This window comes from Lepeophtheirus salmonis, chromosome 4 (assembly GCF_016086655.4).
Source record: "Lepeophtheirus salmonis chromosome 4, UVic_Lsal_1.4, whole genome shotgun sequence".
Taxonomy (NCBI): domain Eukaryota; kingdom Metazoa; phylum Arthropoda; class Copepoda; order Siphonostomatoida; family Caligidae; genus Lepeophtheirus; species Lepeophtheirus salmonis.
In genome coordinates, this window is record NC_052134.2 from 11894108 (window position 1) to 11918039 (window position 23932).

The 23932-nt window shown below is 30.1% G+C and overlaps 1 protein-coding gene across 15 annotated transcripts in view; it reads left to right on the top strand.

Annotated features, from left to right (window-relative positions):
• Nucleotides 1-23932, top strand: part of SK (small conductance calcium-activated potassium channel) — a 456472-nt gene that overhangs the window by 184084 nt on the left and 248456 nt on the right. For 9 of the 15 annotated variants that reach the window (XM_071887624.1, XM_040711116.2, XM_040711114.2 and 6 more), the window contains exon 3: nt 15880-15948. The exons of the other annotated variants lie outside the window; for them this stretch is intronic. In XM_071887624.1, the coding sequence (XP_071743725.1) occupies nt 15880-15948 (69 nt within the window). The remainder of the gene's footprint in view (nt 1-15879; nt 15949-23932) is intronic. 15 annotated transcript variants of the gene reach the window in all.

Here is a 23932-nt window from a genome sequence, read left to right on the forward strand (position 1 = left end):
CTATCATTGGATATTACGGATAAAAAATATGATTATTATTTTAAGTAGTTGAAGCTTTTCCAAAGTTGCATTCACAATTTTTTGGACCATGCTGTATACATACAACCCTATATTTAAATTTGGGGAATGAGTTAAGATAACAAATAGCTAAAACATTGAATCAAATTATGAGCCATCTAGCAAGTAAAAAAATAATTATGGATGTTTGAAGAGACGTCACCGGGTGTTTTGCATGTATTGCTCCCTTATTCATATACTAATAAAGTATAAGGACAAAAAGAGAGTAAAACATACAAGGATCACTTTATAAAATATTGCAAGGGTTTAGTTCAATCCATATTGGAAAAAAAAGAAAAAAAAAGAGGGAAATACTCAACATAAAATTTAAAAAAATGAATGCTAACATTATGTGAGGTTTAGCAACGAGACAATGGAATAACAAATCATCACATCAAATCATATTCTATCTATGTTTCTCAATCTCTTATTTTTTTTTTTTTTTTTTTTTTGTGGAGATAATTTGTCTAATTATTGTGTGAATAGCTAAATGTAACTGAGATCATGAACAAATGGAGGTTAACACCAACGATTTGTTAGGGTTTTATCTTTTTTGTTCCTCTAATTGGTTAGATCGACTTCCACTGATTAGATATAAGTAATTATTATAATTAAATTTACTCCACTTAACCTCGGAATCTTGTGTGAAATCCATAATTATATAGAGTATTTTTTATTGAATGAATTGCCAAGGCACAAACCTACGCACACTGAGTTCAAGAGAATAATTTTTCCCGAGCATGTTATCCATGAGCTACGGCGAATCCATCTTATATACTATTGAGACAAAAAAAAATATGTTTTTTCTCTCCTATTTACTCCTGTCAATGCCCGTACTACCAGTAGTTTAAAATAAATTTATGGTTTTGTATAGGTGAATACTTTCATTTTCATAACTCAAAACACCCAAAAACTTGATTTTTGTTGAATTTCAGTAATCTTCAGTGAACAACATGTAAAATTTGATAAAGTTTAGTCCCTTATCAGTCAATTAAATAAATTTTGTAATAATTTACAGGGTAGGGAAACAAAACATGGACTGCTAATTAATATTTATTTTCTCATTAATATAAAAAAGTTTAGTTATTATTTTTTGATATTCTGTTTCCACTGTCCTTTTTACATAACTAAATCAAATAATTTTATTTTTCATTTCATTATCATGAAGGAGAAACATTTGCATACCCAGGGGTAGATTCTAAATTAAGATCAAGGTTAGTAGTTTATATGGTAAAACATTGGATGAGAGAACATATTTCTTCTCTAAACAATCACTGGATACATCCCAACATTTTTTTATTCGAGTGTTTGCATATAATTAATAAAATCGACCAAGTTATAGTGTGTTTTTTTTTAAATTTTAAGTTGCATCATGTGCATAAGGATTTATCTTACTTTTTTACCAACCGGAAATTAATTACATAACTGCAAAAAGTACAAGTTCTGTGATATATAAATTTAAATGCACAAGAACACCATCGCCCAAAGGATTTACTGTAATATTGAAGAATATTGTATTTAATAAGTTAAAATATAGTTGTACCAAGAAGATCAAGGTTAGACCTCAATATCTTGGCAAACCCGATATCAATGCATATGATAGTTTGATTATCAGATTCAGCTAACAAAAATTTATAAAAAAACATAAAAAAATCCTTTAGATGTCTTCCGAATACCAACGCTGTGTGGCCATTATTGTATTCATTTTTGCTAGGCTCACGCTTAGTACAAAAATGACTTCATAAATAATTATGCTAAATAATTTAAATTGATGTTAACAGATCCCGTATCATACTAACATTTTGAATTGGTACAGTTTGTCTAAATCAGTAATTGAAATTGGATTTATTCTGGAAAAATCACATTTTTAAGACTTTTATTTTTTAGGAAAAGAAAATGTAGCCTCCTTGCTCGATGGATCTAAACCTTTTAAACAATTATGGTTAGAGACGTCTGGAAGAGAGTCCAAAAAATGAATACAGAACAATGTTATCTCCTCAAAAAATTAACATATATAACATCCTCATCTGTTTCATTTATAACATTTTTTTTCTTTGCCTTCATCATTGGGATGTCGTTTGTGTGTCGACACACCATTACTATGATCCATCGATCTATATTAAATCTGTTCGATCCAGATAACTAGGATTATTATTATTTATATAAGTTCTCTGAATTCATATTACTGTCTCAGTGTTCCATTTTTGTGGAATTGGTAATCGAAGGAATCTTTTTCTTTTCCGTATCACTTGTCATTATTAATTTATACCTAAGTAGTGAAATGTTTTCTGTATGTACTCATAAAATGCGAAGAGTAACCTGGAGGATTTTTTGTGGTATTATAATTATAAGTCCTCGTTGGATTCAGAGTGGAGTTAGATATTGACATTGGAATAATTCTTGGCAATGTTCTTGTATATTCCCTCCCCCCTCTCCACATTTGTCACATCTGACTGTAGCTGATCTGTTCCAAAATATTCTTCAAATAGTTAAGGTTACAGTGTTGATTTTCATTCATATACATTATTGTCTAAAGGCATTCCAAATGAGATAGTTTTTATATTAGAAAAAGTTGGATTCAATGAGGTAATTACAAGTACATATATGTTTGACCTTTGATTAGGTTCTATTTTCTTCGATAAAATATAAAAGAAAGGATAAATGTCTTTAAACCAATTGAATTTAAAACAAAATTTAATTTTTTTTTCTAAATTTACTTAATGTTGACTGATTATTTGAGTATCATTTGAAAACATTTAAAAATTGAAAATATTCGATATTTTCATTTAATATTTTTATATGATTTTTTTTGTTCAAATAATATATATTTATGGCATATTCGTATTTTTATCCATTCAAAAAATTATCCTTTCAAAATTTACGTCAGAGGGTTCTCACAATATGGTTTTTATGGTCTTGTTCATATTTTAATAAAATTGTATGACTTTAATTTAGTTATAAAAAGGTAAAACCTCGATATAAATATCTTAAATAATTACTATCAATTAATTATATCTATGCGTTTTATGGCTTATATGTATTCATTCAAGCCAATAAAGAATATTATCAAGGTATACAAAATAGTGTTATGAAATTAGTAACAGTATAAGTTACATAAAATATGCACAAAACCAATATTGCAATGTTATTAATTATTTGATATGGGTAACTGGGGGAAATATGAGGCACTTTTTCAAAATTAGCTTCATTTTTAAACTTTTATATTTATGTAGCTAAAACTTTTGAAGAAGAAGTATAGTGTTGGTGCACTTATTTTTAACTACAAAAATGTTTAAATGGAAATACGTATCTCAATACACAACACCCTTGGGAGTGTACGGGTAAGTTAGATCCAGGGTTGTTCCTATACAAGGAAGTATACAATGTGTATATTGACTGACGAACAATTCCTTGGCCAAATGGTACAATGGAAATACTGTAATGTTTTCTTATCCTTAATCAGTACACTCTACCTGACCAATTTAAGGAATACTAAAAAAATGAAGTAAGAATGTTTTTGAAAAACCCACAATTGGCCTATATTATCCCATACTCATGGTAATGCAGGTCATCATAGTTGCATACATATATAGTAAACCTATTCGGTTTATTCTCTTTATTTAGCCACTAATTTTGTAATAATGTAATAACAGTATTATATGATTTCATACGTTTTTCTCAATTAGCTGGAAAGATGACGTCATTGATTTCACATGTTAAAACAAAGTAACTCTAGTTTGAATAGTAAAGTGCATATAACAGGGACTCATATTACCCAAGTTACCAATAGTATACAAATGCACCATTGTAGGGGTAACACTGGACTAAGTTGAGTAGTCGGATAAGATGAGCGCCCTGTTTTTATTTGCTCCATTAACTTTTTAGTTTAGTTTTCTCCCTCCAGGGAATTGTCCGTACATAAAGAAGGGATCTGTCTAAACAAAAAACTTGGAGAAACGACTAGAATAGCAAAAAAACAAACAAAAAAAAACGGATGTTGTGTTTGTTATTTTTCTGGTTTGTTCATTATTTAATAAATCGTAAATGTGCTAGCATCTCATTCTAAAATAATAATTTTTTGACCATATTCGGTTTAAATTGTTTTAAAATGCATAATAAAATAAGAAAACCTTTTGCCTCTCTATTTCGCATAACAAATTATTCAAAAGTGACTGAATGCATCCATAAGGAGTAAAATCAGTGAGATTAAGGTAAGTTACTTTGTTTTTTTAGGACTTTGTGATTATATGAAATTAAAACCCATTTAAAAATACTATATCCATTTTCTCAATGCATTATTACATTAATTTCCATGAGTTTAACGCACCGTAGTTGGATTTTTAAGACGGCATGCGTGGGGTAAGTTGATCAATTATAGTTAAGCTGGATAATAAATAACCATATTTTATCTTTGATAATCTTGAGGAGGCTTTTGTTGAATCAGCCAGACGAAACAACTGCTTTACTTTCTTAGTATTTTGGATTAATGGAACATTGAAAGTTAAATCCAATTTATTTGTGCCTTCCAATATTTAGGAAAATAAAATAGCAAAAAAATTCCCCCTTTTAAAAATTAAATGTAATGATTTGTATGTTCATATTCATGTGTTATTTAAAAAAATTCCATCTTGCCTACCATGTTTATCTGGTTACTTTAGTCATAAGGCAAGTCGATCATTTTTACATCAGTACGGAGATATTATATAGTTTGAAATTGTTAATGGTGATATTTATTTTTGCATGTTAAACATATTTTTCATTAAATGTTTTTCATGAATTTGAGAAAAAAAATAATTAAAAAAATGAAGAGCACTGTGAAGGTGCTTGTAAAAACAAACCTAACTTACCCCGGTCTCATCTTTATTTCTTACCCATTTTCCAATTTAAATATAATCACGTGACAAAATTATGTTAATGTTTCATGTACACAGGCCTTAACTCTACGATACTCTTTTTCTTTAAATCAGAAGCTTGGTCGAATATTATTAATGTTTCGTGTAAAATTGATGGAATTCAAATCCTAACTTTAAAAGTATTTTTAGCAATTGCTTATCATCCTTTATCTTTATTTGGTCAGATTATTATTTAAAAAATCATTCATTATTAAGTATTTTCATGGTTTTCTTCCTATCTATAGGAATTTTGGGAAATTTGATTATACATTTAAGTTCATATCAGTGAAATACAAATATATTTTTTTTTATTTTTTGAATAATTAGTTTTAGATATTTATATATTTTTAAATGATTCAAAAACTATTCAGTGAGTACATAATTTTAATGTTCCTCATATTAAAATAAAAATTAAAAAGAAAAAAAAAACCTTATAAAAACTATTAAAAGAAACAAATTTTTTTCCTAATATCATAGGGCAAATCAAATTTATTTAAAAGTGATTTTTTTAGTTTAATCACATTTGCTACTACACAATAAAAGGATATTTTTTATATTTAGAAACGTTTTAAGGAAAGTCATTTTTAAATTGTTTTATCCAACAGATTTGTAATTTGTATTTAAATATTTACATTGGTATTTATTTCAATACTTTCAATTCCCTAATGAGTTCACCATTTTTTTATAAATGAAAACTAGTAAATCATAAATTTACATGTTTAAATTTTCTACCAAGGTTTTATCATTTTGTGAAAAAAAATTCCTAGAAGCTTTTGAATTTTTGGTTATGATTTAAATCATTCAAAACAAAACCAAACAACACTTTGATTTTGTTCTGCACGGGAATAAAGCCCAGGAACATTGCTAGCCAGTAGGGATGATCCTGCACCACTGTGCATAAAAATTTAAGACATATTTCAGGCATCTGGATCAATTTGAAGGCTTAAAGTCCAAAGTTTGGCCTTATCCCAATTTAAATGTTTTTGTCCTGCATATTTATGGCCCCAATCTTCATCAGATTTGAATCCATTGGATTACATCACATAGAGTGTTGTGGAGAGGGAAGCTTTTCGAACCTCCCATAGAAATGTGGATGACATTTATGATTCAATCATTGCAGCCTGGTACAAAATGTATGCGGCATACATCAGGAAGACTTGCTTTGATTTTAGAACACCTTTTGGAGGATGTTTTGACAGCTAATGAAAAACATAGCTTAATTATATGTTGAGTTATTAAATAAATTTACAGATTTTATCTCTGATTGTTCTTGAGATATAAGAACATATATATTGTTGTACTAACATTTGTTCAGGGTTCTGTTACACACAATGTTTATATAAGTCTGTGTTTCACATTTCCTTCAGTTCAACAGATCAGCCTGAAATTTAGTAAGTAGACGTATAAAATAAACATGTTTTGCTTTGGTTTTTTGGCCTCGTAGGTTATCAAGGGAGGATGTTTCACCGAAATTGAAAGAAAAAAAAGTAATTTCCCCCTATCTTTTTTATATATATCTCTTCTATTTCCTCGTTGTCTCTTTTTATATTCGTCTCTAGGTCTCTCTTCTTCTTTGTTTATATTACCCTCTTCCCCCCGTATGTATAAATAAACTAAGGTTTCATTTAGCCTAAAAATGTGGGTATCTTTTTTGAGTAGACAATAAAATAAAATAGTTATTCTTAAAAATCAAAATAAACTGGAACTAAATGTTGAAGTAGTTGTCTAAATTAAGGTTCAAATATGCCAAAGGAAAGATATTATTTATTGTCATGTTTCTAAAATGTACACAATTTTTAAATTATAGCCCTTATCTTCAAATATAAAATAGCTGAAGTGTAAAATATAATGTCCAATATATTTCGTTTATATATGTTTGTATATTTTTTTATATAGATGAGGATATCAAAAATAGACAAAAAAAAAAGATATTGGTACAAAAAGACTAAGTTTAGAATGAAGTACATTTAATTCAACAGGGTAGTGGAATATAACTTTATTTTTCTAAAAGACGATAAAATAAATTTCATTATAAAGAAAAGTTTTAATTTTGTTTCATTATAACATTACTAATTTTATGTTTTGTTTTAAACTACTAAATCCTTTTATGTATCCCCATTTTCATTTCACTGAACAAACGAAATCAGTGTTTTAATTACAGGTGAACTATTTTCCTTTTTTCCGTCACTTTAAATAACTTTTCATTCAAATATTTAAGAGTGATTGTTATTTTCTACTAAAAAATGCAAACAGATATTGACAAAATATTTAATATTATATTTCTTGATTAGATTTTTATTCATTGGCAATTCTCCCGGAGTCTATTAAATTGAATCTCACTAATTTCAGCTTTTGAGCAGAATATAAAAATATTTTATATTATGAAAATGAATTGAAAAAATTATTTCGTATATTTAAAAAAATTGAAGCAGTTATCTAAATTTCATCAATTGTACCAATAATAACCTCAAAGCAAAATAACAATTAATTTAACTTAAAAAATGAATGTTGTGAAATCATTTTTTGGCGACATTTATTTTGGAGAGCAAAAAGACGTTCCTTACTACTTTAACAATAGAACGACAAGGGTATCATTTTTGATACCCTTTGGGAATCAATGAAATATTGTGATAAACTTCTTAATTATATTTGTTCAAAATTTATTCAATTCTCCTAATTCATATTATTAGACACACAAAAAAAACCAAGATTAAAAATTTAAATTAGTGATCGTTTCGTTGATAAAGCAAAAACTACCTAGAGAGAATTGGACATCATATTTGATGTCCAATCATTTTAAACAATGTTTTCTGTCCTACGATTGTGTATGAAAAGGCTTAAGCAAGGTCAGACATGAATGGAAAACTTTAGAAAGAAATTGTGTACCTTTCTTATTTAAATATAAACTTAGTTTTTGCTGAACAAGCAAATCTGATTCAATGCATTTTTGTGCAAGGATGTCCAAGAAAAAATTATCCAGTGAAGAAGTAAGACATTATCTTGTTTGAATTCTGAAAGTGATGATTTAAAATTGGAATAAGATGAATAATTTGTTTAACCATTTTAATGAACTTCTTCTCGTTACTATTCTGATGTTTTGACAAATTTGTCGCTGAGATATTTTGATGAATACCATTATTAGTTTTGGAAGATGCTATATGTATATATGGACAACTAACTGGTATATATAATATTTGAAGAAATTTTGGGATACAATCAAGTGACTCAATTCCCACCTTTCTGTGAAGGGCTATACCATCTGTTATTCTAATGTTAATGCATGATAGCAACTTATCGTATTTTCAAGATTATTTTAATACCTCATCTCTAGAATGAAACGACGCTGTTTCTTTTACAACCAGATTGCCGCACATTATAATTAAGGAAGCTGCACCCTGTATATATCCTTAGAAAATATAATTCCTTTGTTTACTTTTAAAATAAATACAGACTAAAGATTTTTAAGTCGGATGTTTCGTCAGGTATAATCTGACATAATGAAATAAAACAGTAAATAATTGAACAATTCAAATATTTAAAATTAAATAAAAAACAAAACAAAAATACACAACTATGGGTTCCCAGTCAGTATAGCTAGTTCCAAAACTATAAAATAAAACAATGAAACGCAGCCGTTAGCTTCGTTAGATCTTTTTGCCTACGCATCGACTTTTTGAGCCAGATTTTGTTTCTTAGACGATATGTAGTTCGAGTATTCAACTATAAAGTAATTTATGGCGCCCAAAAAAAAAGAATATGATCGACTCGTTGTAAACAAATAGATATCTTGTTTGATGTTTTTTATCAATTTTTGTAAGCACTTTGGGATTTATGTACTATATACTTTAATGACAAAATGCATATTCAAACAAAAAAGATTTAATTAATTACTTTATATATGTACGCAATTAGCCAAGGAGTTAGGCTGTCAGATAAATTGAACTAATTAATGATTTATTTTTAATGATCATGTAAGTCAACATTGATAAATATATTAATCACTAACCTTTTTTTTTTTTTTACTCTATTCTCGGTACCTTAAATTCATATATCTATACATCCCAAAAAAACACATAGCAACTTCATCACAAAATAAACGTTAATTAATTAATATAACATTGGTGACAATCATTTGTTATTCATTGTTCAAACAAACAAAGAAAAAATGAGCATGGGTAAATGAAAAAAGATAATAACTTCTTTATGAAAATCTGCTAACCAATTAAATTAGAAAACAAAACTATAAGACAATTCGATTTCCATTGATTTCAAACAACTCCAGCACTTCGTGAAATTTAAGAGGAGTCTGTTCAGACTATTAAACTTACAAGAGTTCTTACTTCTTGTAGCGTAGAGAATAAATAGGACTTTTGTCATGAGGCATTCTATTTTGAAGTGAAATCTATTTTAATGGTGGTGGGTGACATTACCAGCCAATCCCCGATATTTATTTCTGTAATGAAGTATTTCCTCAAAAACTCTGTGGTCATGTGCAGAAAGTTAACCACAATTTGGCTATCCCAAAACAAATATCTTGAAGTCTCTAACCTGGACTTACAGAATGTGGACTCTTTTTGATTCTTTGACTTTAGATTTATTTATGAAAAGGGTAGAAGAAGCCATTCTGTAGCGGAACAACTATTCTTTTGAGTCCATGAAAGTGTGACTCAAAAGAATAATTGAAAAAAAGAATATTTTTATTGAGTTTTTTGGTACATCTTCCGTCGATTACAACCTAATCGATGGAAGTGTTTCCAGACCAAATCAGACGGAGAGCCCGCAATTTGGCTTTCGATGGCTTTCTTGCAAACAATTAATATAGTTATGGTGTCTAACACCATGTAGCAAGGGATTGGGTGTAATATATATTTTTTATAATTCGGCTTAATAAATTTTTTTATTCTTTTAATATGCAAGTTGGTGTGGCATCTGTCGACTTGCTCCACAATCGTGTAATTGCTAAAAGTCCTTATACCTTGAAAAATTCATTTCTAGTGTTCAACTTGTGGTTGAACTTCAATGGTTCGTCTACGCCTAGCATATGAAGAACAGAGTCTACAATTGATTTCCATGAATTGGTAACTTTCTTGCAGTAAGTACAAACCATACTTGAAGACTTGAACAGCTCAGCAGGACCCATGAAAATTCTTTTGGTGAATAGAATTCCGTATTCCTTTTAAAATGGTCTTTCTATCATTTTGCACAGAAATCTAAACAGCTTCTGAGTCTAATAAGCCAGGTGAAGTTTAAATATTTCCCTCCCAGTTTTGTATATTTTTTAGACCTATGTCCCACAATGAAATTAGAGCATACTGGCGGCTCTTTGAAAGACAAGCTTGCCTTGAACCCCATATGATTTTTTCCTGGGTGATCTGCATTTTGCCTTTAATTTTCTCTGTGTAAGGAATATATGAGTGGACTACTCCGTGTATTGCGACAACGTTCCATATTTTCACCCTATCTAATATATTAATATGGTACCCATCGTACTACGACGTAGTGCTAGAGATTGATTCTAGGACTCTCTCTGCGTTAGTGTTGATGCCGATCGCTTCATACTCTTTTGTTATTGAAACATTAAAAAGAAATGATATACTGGAGAATTTCGATAATGGAAAACATATTTTCTAAGGATCTTCAAGTGAATATAAAACTTTCGTCTTGCTGGTGTTGAACACTAGACCTGAGGGCTCTGAAAATGATTCCAGAGTCTAAAACACCGCTCTAGCATACAAAGTGATCTCTTTCAAAGATCGCGTCCAGTAAACAATTAAGTCATCTGCTTAAAATGGATCCATAGTTGGCAATTAATTTATAGTGATAGAACGTAGAGTTGTATGTAATAGTCCAACGCTAAAAGGAAAAGGGTGGGAGACAAAAGATCTCCTCGCTTGCATCCCTGAATTATCTAAAATAATCTTCCCCACAAGAAGAGCTAAGTTTAGAAGAAGAGTATCTCAATGTAGATGTTACCATATGAATATTTTTCAGGAGAACCCTAATCTTTTCAGCTGGGACAGTATATATTTATGGGAGTTGGAGTCAAAGGCCTTCCGAAAGTCCACCAGCATCACAGAAAAATCCATCCCTGTTAGAATTTTGTACAAGGTATTGAGAAGTGTTATCGATTTATAATTTTCTAAATTCAGTTAGGCTTTGTCTTTCTTTAATATCGGAATTAAACCCCCTTTACTCATAAACTTTGGAATGCAACATAAGTTTCAAATATTTTGGAAAGAAGCTTCTATGATGGGAAATAGTTTTTTTCACACAAATAAAATCCAAATTGCAAGCCTCATAACATTGGGAATTTAAATTTTTTCTTATAATTCTTTATATATTTTTCTATTTCTTCGGATGAGATGTTGGAGATCTAAGGTAGAAGAGCTCGGAATTCCATTAGGAACTTTGATAGTTTTGATGAGACAAGAATATAATCTAGTCTGGTTCCCATTAGTTCGCCAAATTTATTTTTCTTATAATACGTCATATATGAATTATTTATTTTATAAAAAAGACCTGAGTTTTCAAGGCAATACTTAAAAATAACTCCATCTAGGTCGTGTTTATTTTTAAATTTCTTAAACCGTTAAAATTAAACGTGTCTATTCCTATTTGTCAAGTAACATTTAAATCTCCCCAAAATTAAGATGTTTTGCTCTTTTATTCCAAAGACTATATATAAAAAGAATTTAACCCCGTTCTTATTTGGGTCAGAAATTGCAAAAATTCTCAAGACTTCGTCCAAGAGGTCAATGTATACCTTATAAAACTACGATTGCTATCTGACTGGATAAGCATTTATGAAAAAGAGTTTTTCACTGGAAGTAAAACTCCTCGAGATGGACAGGATACTTTTGATATAGCAGCTGACTCAAAAAAAAAGAATGATACGGAGAAAAAAATGAGATTTTTTTTTTTTTTTTGAATCCCTAAACCTCGTATCCAGTAAGACTATAATTTCAGGAAAGGTTGTAGATTTCAAATAATTGAATATCGTAGACGCTTTCTTCTAAGAAGCAATCGAGTTTTTCATTATAAGCAAGACTTGACAGCTTCATAATGGACTAAAAGGGAGTTTTGTGGTTTTTCTTAGTCAGTTTAGTTTTTGTAGTTTTCCTTCTCCTAGCTGATTAACAGTTAATCCTTGTAGGTATACTGACAATTCTTGGCCTAGAAGCTGTTATCAACACTTCATTTATGGTCTTATTATTTCTTTTTTGAGCCATCTCCGGGCCTTCTAAGGAATCAGTGTCACTGAGCGTATTGTGACTGGATTTTGAGTTTGGGAGAGTTGACGAGTCATGAAAGTGATGAAATATTGTTGAATTAGATGCTTCTGTTTCATTAGCCTCTGTTGTTGGAAACCTTGCAAAGGAATCATCTAGAGTATTAGAGACCTCGTATGGCTGACTAGTAGGATGATACATTATAATAGTTTAAGGAGCACTTCTCTCTTAATTAGTGTCTTCATCAATAAAGGATTTTGATTCCCCGTTCGTTTGATTTGGTTTTATTTGAAGTCAAAGTCGAAACGACAATGTCTTCCAGATCAAATAATCTGGGTCTTTTGAAAATTCATGTACTTTCAGAAACAAGGATTATATTGTTTATATTTTTTTATAACTTTTAAAACCTGGGCCTATGATGTCGTAGATCCCTTTATTTTCATTCAATGTTAATTATATTCTCTTATCGATGTATTTTTCTTGCCACATAGGTTAGTTGCATGGTTAAAACAAAAGCGATTTGAGTATTTTTTTATCGCTCTGTCGTTGCAAATTTTGATTATCTGACCATGAACTGGAAGTATAGTCTACAATTTAGAAGGATTGCCCTTCACATTGGATTCCACCTTGCCAGTAACATCCGGTTGACTCAACCCTTTAAGTCCTGGGTTCTTATCTAAGCTATTCTTATTCGTCTCGGAGCGAATATAGCCCATCATTTTAATTTCTTTTGTGAATTAGACTAGAGTATTCTTGAGGTCGTCCTTAGATACTATTCCCACACATCTGAGTGCCAGAATCTCAAAAATTTAGTGTGTTGAAACTCCAGGGTCTTTTTTAAACCGGCAATATCCATAATAAATCTTTTGTTACTGTCTTTTATAATATATTCTAAAAACAGCTCTAAATTTTCAAACTTTTTCACAACTCATATCAGTGCTTTTCGGGGGTCCATCTCTGGAATGATGTGGTAAAGATCGTAGGCCGCTAAACATAACTTCATTATTGCTATTTCCACTACATCAAAAAAAATCATCTTCGGTAGGAAAAGAGTCATCACTCACCTAATTAAAAATAGTGCACAGTAAAAAAAAATTAATCCAAGTAATATATTAAAGTAAATTTGTTGCTTTTGAAACAAAACACATATCACACAAATGTTTGTTGATTTTAGTAGTCCCCATTTAAAATTTTATTTTCAAAAAAGTAACAACCTTTAAAAAACAGCTGTCAAAGTTTTATTACAATTTGTTCTTTCTTTTGTGAGCAATTGCTCTAAGTGTGAGACTACTAATGGTATATCCAAAAAATGATGTTCCATCCAAGCAATGCCCTGCAAAGTTTTATAGGGGCTTTGCTCCCTAAAGCAAGTAAAAAGGAAGAATAATGAATAACATTTAAAAAAAAAAAAACTTTTTCAACAAAAAAAAAAGTGTTTTCTTTGATAACCCCTGTTGTAAAGAATAGAATATGATTGATTAAATTAATAAACTATAATCAACATTCCATATTCAATAATTAATAATTCCCGAATATGTTAATAACTAGAAAAAAAATGAAAAACTACTTTATAAAAATTGGAGAAACACAACGCGATGACATATGAGTCAACATTGAATGTTGAGACATATTTTGCTACACTCAAGATATCACATGAAAACTTCAATACCTCCAGAATTAACAGAGGTTCAATTTTATTTTTATTCAGTAGTAATTCAAAAATGGATGTATCATATACCAATAAACAGCCTTCATTTATGATGGGGAGACCGGGTTAGATGAGCTGGCTTTTAGAAGAAAAAATTAACATGACTCATATTTTGTTATTTTTTTATTTATAATTGTTTGTTTCAAAAATTCATTAAACATTAATTGATGAATATGTCTGCCCTGATAAAATCAATATCACCATTAACACATTATAAGTTTTCAATATCTCCGTACTGATGTAAAAATGCTCAAGTTATCCCATGACTGGGGTGATTAAATTAAGATGATCTATGTAAAAACAACGTAAAACCAGTAGCATAAATATAAATATATATTTTTGAAATGGTAAATGCTTCAGCTATTTTATTCTCTTATTATTAGAAGGTATAAATAAATAAAAATTGAATTTATGGTATTTGTAAATGTTCCGTTGTTCCAAGTTACACAAAAAAAAGTCATCTAGTTGTTCACGTTTTACAGCATGAAGGAAAGGAAGTAAATTTGTCTTGTTTCTGCAACAAATTCTCGTCATTATTATTAAATATAAAATTTAGAGTGATTGTTCTCCGCCTTAACTTAAGGTGACTAACTTAACCTATACATACCATACTATAAATCTGATTATGGTGAGCAAAATTACATAATAATGCCATGAGAAAATGGATATAGTATTCTAAAATGTATTTCAATTTCATATCAACATTATGCCATAAAAAAAAGTAACTTACCTGAAGTTCATTTATTTCAATTATAATTGATGCGTTAAGTAACTTTTTAATAGCTTGTAGACAGAAATATGGAAACCAAAAGAACTAAAGATAAATGATAATATCATACATGGATAGAAATGGGATTTGTGTAAGTGTGTGAGAAGAAGGTGGGAGTGATATTTATAGTATTACTGAATACCGACCTATATTAATATAAGTTATCGTTTGAATGATTTTTGGGTCGAGAAAATGAAAAACTGGTTTAATAAGGAGAAACTTTCACATTTAAAATAGAATCGGTATAGGAAAAATATTATAATTATATTTATAACCATGTTTAATTTGTTGTATTATGCATTTTTAAACAATTTACACAGAAGATAGTCGAGAATTATTGTTTGAGTGAGAGATGTTAACACATTTACAAATTATTGAATAATGAACTAACCAGAAAAAAAGCACATTGAGCACCGGTAGAATATTTAGCTTGTCCCTTTTTTTTAGAATTCGGAATATAATTCCTGAGTAGTGAACTTCCTTTCCTGAATCGATTTAATCATTTACTTAACCGGATTGAATTTTCGTGAGTACACATAAAAGGCTATGAGTTACCTTGATAACTTGTCCCGGGGTATAATTGTAAGTCCTTGTTGGATTCAGAATCGACATTGGAGTAATTCTTGTCAATGTCCTTGTTGACTTATCTGTCCCCCTTCTCCCATGTCATAGATGATTTACATGAAATTCTACAAAACACTCTTCCAATGGTCACTATGCTCATTCAGATTTTTTTACATACCCATTTTACTGATGATTTTCATGAATATTCACCGTACCTCATTGTTCTATTTAGCCCAGTCTTACCTTTATAAAAAATATTTCCAAACATTTTATTGAATGTAATAAATAGCAATAAGAACATCTGTCAACAACATTTAAAGTATACGTAGGTTTATGATAAAACACACATAAATGGATATTTATTACACACTTTTATGAGCCTTGGAATGGTTAGTAGTACAAGGTTAAACTCATAACTATATTTTCTGGACATAAACATATATGTATACTCTTAGAAGGTATAATAATAGTAGATATAATTAATTATATATATATACGTATGTACTTTTAATATTTGTAGTAGTAAATAATTTTCATCGAGGTTTTGTCTGTATTTCAACACAAGAGAATTGGATGTATGCATTTGATTCATTTATGATCTCATTTTTTTTAGTAGTTACTTAGTCTGCATGACTTCAATCATTTGAATATTTATTTCAGTTGGACTGGGACCCAAAGAAAATAAAGCAAGAGAGGGAAGCCCTTGAACGAGCCTTTCTGGCACATCAGGTATGTGTGTCGAATCCAAGATCGACAGCTAGCAAGTTATTATTTACAATATATTATAGTTCCTTTATTCATACTTCCATTCAAGAAAAGAAAATTTTCATAGTAAAATAAGTTTGGTAACTGTGCATGACTAACAAGGTGACGGAATGACTAGACAGTAAACAAAAAAGTTGAATATGAAGTCCATATTTTACAAGAATAAAGTTGCACATTTGTTTTCGTTATAGCACGCGTTTAACTCCTGATTAACTACCTATACTCCTGTCCAAAAGTACAAAAACTTTCAGCTTTTGTCCATACAAGACTAATTAGATAAAACATAATAAACAAACTTTTTCCCCAAAAACATATATGATAATTAATATTTTAGCCAGTCATTGACTCACAAAATTCATTTTTTGATCTCCTACAAAAAAAACAACCATGAAAGTTAAATATCCCTTAGATACCATTGAAAAAATTTACACTTGTAAATATTTGAGGATGCTGTGGCCAATGTTAGTTCCACCCATTTCTTCAAAGTCTTTTGAATGAGCTAGACACAATTCAGAATCATTATATTTCCTTTCCTTAATTTTTTTAACGTTCTTCTTTCAGGTGTACCGAGCCAATCCTTATTATTTACTATTTTGCAAATTTTGCGAGGTTCAGAGTCATTTTCACAATTTTACTGTTAAACAATGTTATAGAAAACATATTTAGCTGTCGATGCAAAGTAAATTGTCTTCGTCGAGGGTCCAGTCTGCTCCCCAATGGTCTTCCGGGACAATCTCATGCGGAGGAGCGCTGTTATCTCAATCCTCTTCCTGTACTGTGTTCTAATGGTAGCAACAAGTACAATGTGTTTTTTTTTATTTGGCAACAGCTAATCATGTTTTCCACAACATTGCTCGTAGAAAAATTGTAAGCAGTACAGGGTGAGGAATAAGTTTGTGAAGATATGTTTAAGTTTATAAATCTACTATTTACCTGATAATTTTGTTATAATAATTAAATTATAGTTATGTATTAATCTAATAAAAAAACCTTTAGTTCAATATGACCACCCATTACCCAAAAGACAAAGAGACAATTGGAAAAAAGGCAGTACGGACAGTATCTTCAGGTTTTATTGGCCATTCTTATTTGAGAGTACGTTTTAGATTAGGTGAGGTGAGGCTAAGTAAAAGCTTAGCTGGAAGGATGGGTCACATAGAAAAGTCCATGGAATTCTGATCAGGGCTTGTACAAGGCCACATATTATTTTCTGAAAATCCCCTTGATATTTTCTTTCCACCATCCATACTTATCTTTCCAGTGTAAGAGCTTGTCCCGTCTTTGCTGAAGGCCTAAGGGGGATCACCATAAGTGTCAAGAAGCCAGAGAAAGATCGTGTTGATCAACTCGGCGTGGGAGGCATATGGGTGGATCTGCACACCCTCATCAATGAAAATGAGGTGCACATAAACATAATAACGGACCAGACCGTTACAATAGTCGGCTACAGGCGCCTATTGATGATGCAGTGCTCCTAAGGGATACTGTCAATTGTCTTACCTACAATACTGTTATTTTTGGTATTGTGGATAGTCTCAACAGTGAACAATTTTGTATGTGCTAACCCTGCCCACATACCTTTTCGTTTCTGCTATGTATCTGGGCAAAGGGTGGCCTTTTTGAACAAAAATAAATTTATATTACAATTCGATATTTTTCACAAAAAGGTATGCCAATTAAAAAATTTATATTTAATTTATAAACTAAAACACATCTTCTCGAGCTTATTATACCGTATAACATATGTAGCTAAATATGTTAACGTTAATGTTCTCCAATTTCACACTGTTAAAATTGAAAATATTAATGAATTTATTATAATTTTATAAAATATTATGAGCCTGATAATTTTCAGAATAGCATTAAAATATTTTTGAATGACTTTAAATGACAACCGTGTACAGCTTCAATGATTCATACTAATTTTCATATTGTATAAATTTCGATGGTTATGTAACAAATAACTATCACTTAATTTCTTAGACCCTATTAACCATTCATAGGTACTAAATTACAAATTAGCAAATGCAACTTGATTTAAAAAAGTAAGAGGACAACTCAAACAATTTTCGAGTTAGTCACAGTGTCCCCCTCAAGTAATACATAAATTAATTACATTTTGATCTTACACATCTTGTTTTGATTTGAACTGAAGTATTATGAAAAAATGGTTTATACATTTGGACTCAATTTTACAGGCTATTACATGTTTTTGACCTAAAATTGATATTTGCATGGAACCCCAATTTTGTATAACATAGTAAGAAGATTAATAACAATATAAACGGTCCATCTTTTATTATTTATTCATTTATTTTCCACCAGCAGTGATAATCAAAGATTATAAAGGCTGACTTTTAGTTAGTATTTATAAAAAATGACATTGTTAGTAAAAGTAAAACATAAAAGAAAATAATTTAACATTTTAAAAAATAACGTAAAATTGCAAAAAAAAATCTTGTGTGTGACTTTTTTTAGTAAATGAATTAACAAAAAATCGTTTGAGGTCAGTTTCACTTTCGTAATGTAATCATAGAGGTAAAGAATACAAAGAATAGCCGATTTAGAATGAAAACTATGGTTGAAATATCTACATATATTTGGTTTTGGAAGGCCGATGGCGTTGTGAACAAAGAGTCTCGTTTTGTGGAAGTGGCAGCCTTTGTTTAGTAGCCAGTTTAAATCACACATTCACAGCTCACGACTCTTCTTTTGCAATAGAATTGTTCAACCTCAAAACAGAAATAACCTGTGGTTTGTCTTCATGTATAATTACTATATGCAATTTCTTGAGTTACATAAATTAATTTTTTTAATTACTTCAACATAGTATTACAAATTAATATTTAAAAAATGTTATTAAGTTCTAACATTTCCCTGTTTCAAAGAGAATCCATAGTACTTACAATTAATTAATTGATACAACATCAATGTCTTGATAATAACTCTTTCAAATATTTTTTTTTATTCTATTCAAACATTTTTTTCAGTTGAAATATTTTTGAAATACCATCAGTAAAAATTAAATATATTAAACTTGCTTTCATTTCTTTAATGCATAGTTGGGGTGATATAAACAATTGACAGCCTTCACGTTGTGTTCAACTACTCGGAAAAATTTTGGCCTAGACATACCCATTTTTTACCAAACCAATTTACATCCATTTACTAAAATTTTAATAAATTAAATACCCCTGATAATACGTACTTTGTTTTTGTAAAATCATGTTATTTTTTTGCAAGGAGTACTAAAAAAGGAGAATGCACCTATATTGGGAGTATACAAGCTTAGGTCATTATTTTTAAAAAAGAGAGGGGGAAAAAGGAAGAAACGTAGTAATTTACTAAAGATAAACCATATAACTCAATTAGTTTTTGCAATATACTTCTAAATTAAAACAACTTATTGTTCCAAGTGGTACATTAAAATCTGAAAACTTACTAATTCAATAATGAATGAAGGTGGAATGATCCCAATGAATTTATTTGTCGGTATATTAATGCATAAAAAAATTAGTTACAAAAAAAAAAGAGCTCTCTAGTTAACGTACAAATAGAGAAAATGACACTTGAACGTGATCGACGAATTTCCATACGCATACTCGAAGTAGTTTTGGCGTAACTAGGACCACTGTCTATGCTGTCGGTTAGTCCAAAACGTTCACGAGGAAAAAAGTTTTCTCAAAAATGAAAAACCTGTTACAGATAAGTTAAATGTTACAGCAAATGCCAATTATCTCAATTCCATGAGGGTCCATGCAAGGAATCTCGGGTTTCATATCAGACTGTCCATAGAGTTATAAAAAAGAGTTTGGAAAGAGCATTGTGAGGGTGGGTAGGGCACTTTTGACACCAGCAATGAAAGAAACCCATCTACTTCGTTTGCAAGACTCTTTCGAATGATTCTTTTAAGTTCTATTGAACTATTTTTGGGTACTTTTGGCCCCCCTAAAGCCCAATTGATAACCCCCTTGATTAAACCTTTACTTGTACGTCAAAAAGAAAGCATGCAGTATCTGTTACCCAAAAACCAAGGACCTCAAAGCCCATGTCAGCCAGCACAAGGAGGCCATGACCGACTGGATGCTAACTTTTCGATAAGGGGGGCTACATTAATTATAAAGAGATCTCACACAAAAATCTATTTATAATATTTATTTTGTTGAAATTTCATTATTAGTTAATAAATTATGTCTTGTTGAAGTTTTTAAGATTTAAAGTATTCTGATTTGAATGGACAACTCGGTACAAATAATGACTAGCTGGCATATGTAATTTCATATAATACTATGAAAAAGGCCAATTTGAATTGTTTTTAAATTGTTCTACTACTTGGAGCCAACAAAGAATTTAGACCCTTTAAGGACTTAAATAATATAACCACATATTAATGTTAAATTATTGAAACATGTGTCTCCCAGAAAATTTAAATAATTTCGTTTTTATAACTAAAATATATATTCTATTGGAAGTGTTATGCCATTCCCCTTCACGCTGATATATCTGAGATGGGGCTGTGCAAAGGGCAGGGAGTAAAATTTAACACAAAGAAAACATAACATAAATAAAAACAATAATTAACATTCAATATACGAAACGAATTGAAGGAAGGGTTTGCAAATTATAATTATTTATCGCTCTCTTCCCTCTTTGAATATACATATAACATATATACTAGGAGGGATATAAAAACTACTAAATCTGATAGGGAAGCTACCATGCAACTGAAGAGAAGAAAGGATTTTGACCCAGTTGTCATAAATAATTATTAATAAACACTCTTGTTCAAAACGGTTGAAGCACCCTCAATTATCCGTCAATGAAATCATCGAGTCCTGACGTCTTTATTATAGAGCCCATAGTCTGGGCGAAGTATAAAATTCAGATCACTTTAGTGATGACTGTGTCAGCCGTTAGGTGAGCTCGAGTCTTCGGTGGCATAGCCAACAGCCAATCTTCTTTTTTTTTAGTTCTATACTGAGTCTGTCCCTTATTTTCTGTTCCAGGAATTTCCCTTACAGGTATCACTCTACTGCATTCATAAAAAAAGATGGAAGGGATACTCTGTGCGATCTTTGTAAAAAGAGCAAAGTCTCTCCGTTTCATCTTTTTTCGAGTTGTTGGTGAAGACTGTTAAGGTAGCAAGATTTATCAAGACTCTATCGATCCCCGTGTCAGTTTTATTAAATTTTTGGAGTCGTTTGGAAATTAAAATTGATATCTTCATTTTTACAAGCTCCTTTCGAAAATATTTTATATTCAGAGCCCCAAACGCAACGTACAACGGACAGTGTGTTGAATTATTACAAATGCCGAAAAATATATAAAGATATGTTTTTTGATGTTTCATGCTGTAAAACTATGTAATTTTGATTTCTTATAATGTTATTTCATTTTTAAAAGATAAAATATTTGATCATTTGCTACTGATTAAGTATTAATTAATTGATATTTGTCTTTGACTCTATAAATATCAAAGATGTGATTGTCATTGGATTAGAAACTCACACAATTTTAAAAAAAGTAAAACAAAAAATATTCGGCCAAGTAATCCAAACATCGATTGTAGTGAACTAAATCCATTTTTTTTTTTTTATGGAAATAACAAAGTGATTTACTGGGCGATTGTCATTATTTTTGTTACGGGAGTTCGAATAGAAGTTCTAGCCAATTGTTGAAGTGATTTATTTTATGCCCAGCTGGGGTAACTTCATTCAGAAAAAAATACACTTCAACAAAACCCAAAGCTAAGAAACTACATTAAACGGAAAATAATTCTATGAAATGAGCTCAAAAAAAACTCATCGAAATATATCCTTATATAGATTAAAAATAACGGTTCAAATAAAAAATTATATATAAAAATGAGGATAAAAATAACCGGAGAACAACTGAAAAATAATAATTTTCGTAGTAATATAGTCTTTGGTTAACTAAAAAACTTGTCAATTTCTTTAATAAATTTGATTTGCAAACAAATAATAAGGATGAGGTCTGTAAGGTTTAAGACTTTCTTGGTCCTTTTCGAAAATTTATTGACTTTTGATATTAATGCCGTTGACCTTGCTTTCTCCCTTCCCGCAATTGTTTCATAAAAATGTATCTCTATTGTTTGTTGCCCCAAAATTATCGAGAAATTTATTTGCAATCCGCACATAAGTTTCTCTTAAAAGCGCAATAGACAGTATAATTGCTCACTTCATTTCCAAATAGAAAAATATTCCTCTGGTCATTATGGGTTTGGCTCCAACCTCCACCTTTCCCGAGAGTAAGCAATATTGAACCATCTCTCAGAAAATGCTAAATATATACTCTCTTTTATTTTGATGCTGTAATCAAAGTCCTTTGTTAAAGATTTTCTATTTCAAATAATCACAAAAATGAACTATAATGTATTTTTTGAAATACTTCCTAATTTCTAAGGTAAAAACCATCGAGGCTTTCATTCTGAGCGACACCAGAGGTATTTCCACAATCTTAAAATAACACAACCTTTATTTAAAGGATGGTTCAGTATTTCAGTAATGTAAAAAAAAAAAAAAAACTTCATGGATACTAATATATTTCATTTAAAAAAATCAACAACAGAATCCATTACAGTTTATATATGAGGCTGAAAGCGTGAGGACGACCTCGCCATATGATACCTTGGCAAAATCTGGAATTCCTTTCTTATCCAACTGATAACTTCGCCTTTGGTGTTGCAAGGGTTTCAGTTGGTATGTCTTTCGATCATGCACCACAAAAAAAAAAAAAATTCAGATACAGGGAGTTTGCCGGCCAAAAGTCCGATGAAATTAAGTCACGGACACAGTCACTTCGACCGTTGAACTCAACCAGTATTGATGCTGCCTCCAAATAATCTTTAGAACCCTCAAATTCCCTCCCAATAGAGCTACGTGCCTTTTCCAAATATTTGGGATTGCAAATTCGTGAATTGATTTTATTTTTTCCCCACCTGGTTAAGTTTTAAACAAGCCATCTAACAAAAAAATCCGCCATACATTTGCCAAGGTTTTCCCAAGAGATTACACCAAAGTAGTGGTACAAATAGCATGCACACTCTTTATTTATATTAAGTGTTGCATAATAATAATATGCTTTTAATTTAAATACAATATACATGATATGGCAATTATATATGCATACTTAGTTTTTTTAAAGTGTTCTTCATTACAATACATATAGTTTTAGTATTTAAAGACCAAATGTGTTCATGTGTATATATTGAACATTAGATGAGTCGTTTTGAGGGAGTTTGACCAACATTTTGGAATTTAAGAAAAGTCGTTTAATAGTAAATAAAATAATTATTAGAGTAAAATATGAGCTCTTCTTTTGTGAGGATGACTAACTTTATTAACTTTATTGTAGAGAGAAAATCACACTATTTATTTTGATTAAGAGTAACTATTTTTAGGCATTGATTATATTGATATATATCGGATGTCTGTTTTAGCTGTCACACTTTTTGGAATTACTAAGAAATATAATGAATTTTCTTTTCCGTAGCTGTTGTCATTATTATTTAACTCCTGAGACGTGAACTTTTAATTCTAATTTCAATTAAAATTAAAACATGATAGAACATTCATGTATGCCAATACAAGATGGATAGTATTCTTGAAGATTCTTTGCGGGTTATAATGCCAAGTCATCTTCCCTTCAGTCTAGAGCAAGAAAACTTATTCAAAATTTCACCCCAGCTCAAGAAAAAAACCATTGAAGGATGTAATTATCAATGTCGAGTATGAACCTTGACTCTAAAGAAAAACAGCCTTTGACGCCATAAATAAAGATCATTCATTCTATGTATTCCTTGGATATTTGTGCCCTGGCGTTTACATTCGTCTCAATTCCATCGTCAGAAGTGAGCGTCAAACGATTTTTCTCTTCAATGAAAATCAATTTAAGTGACCAAATAGTTAATAAATTTTCTGAAGAACAA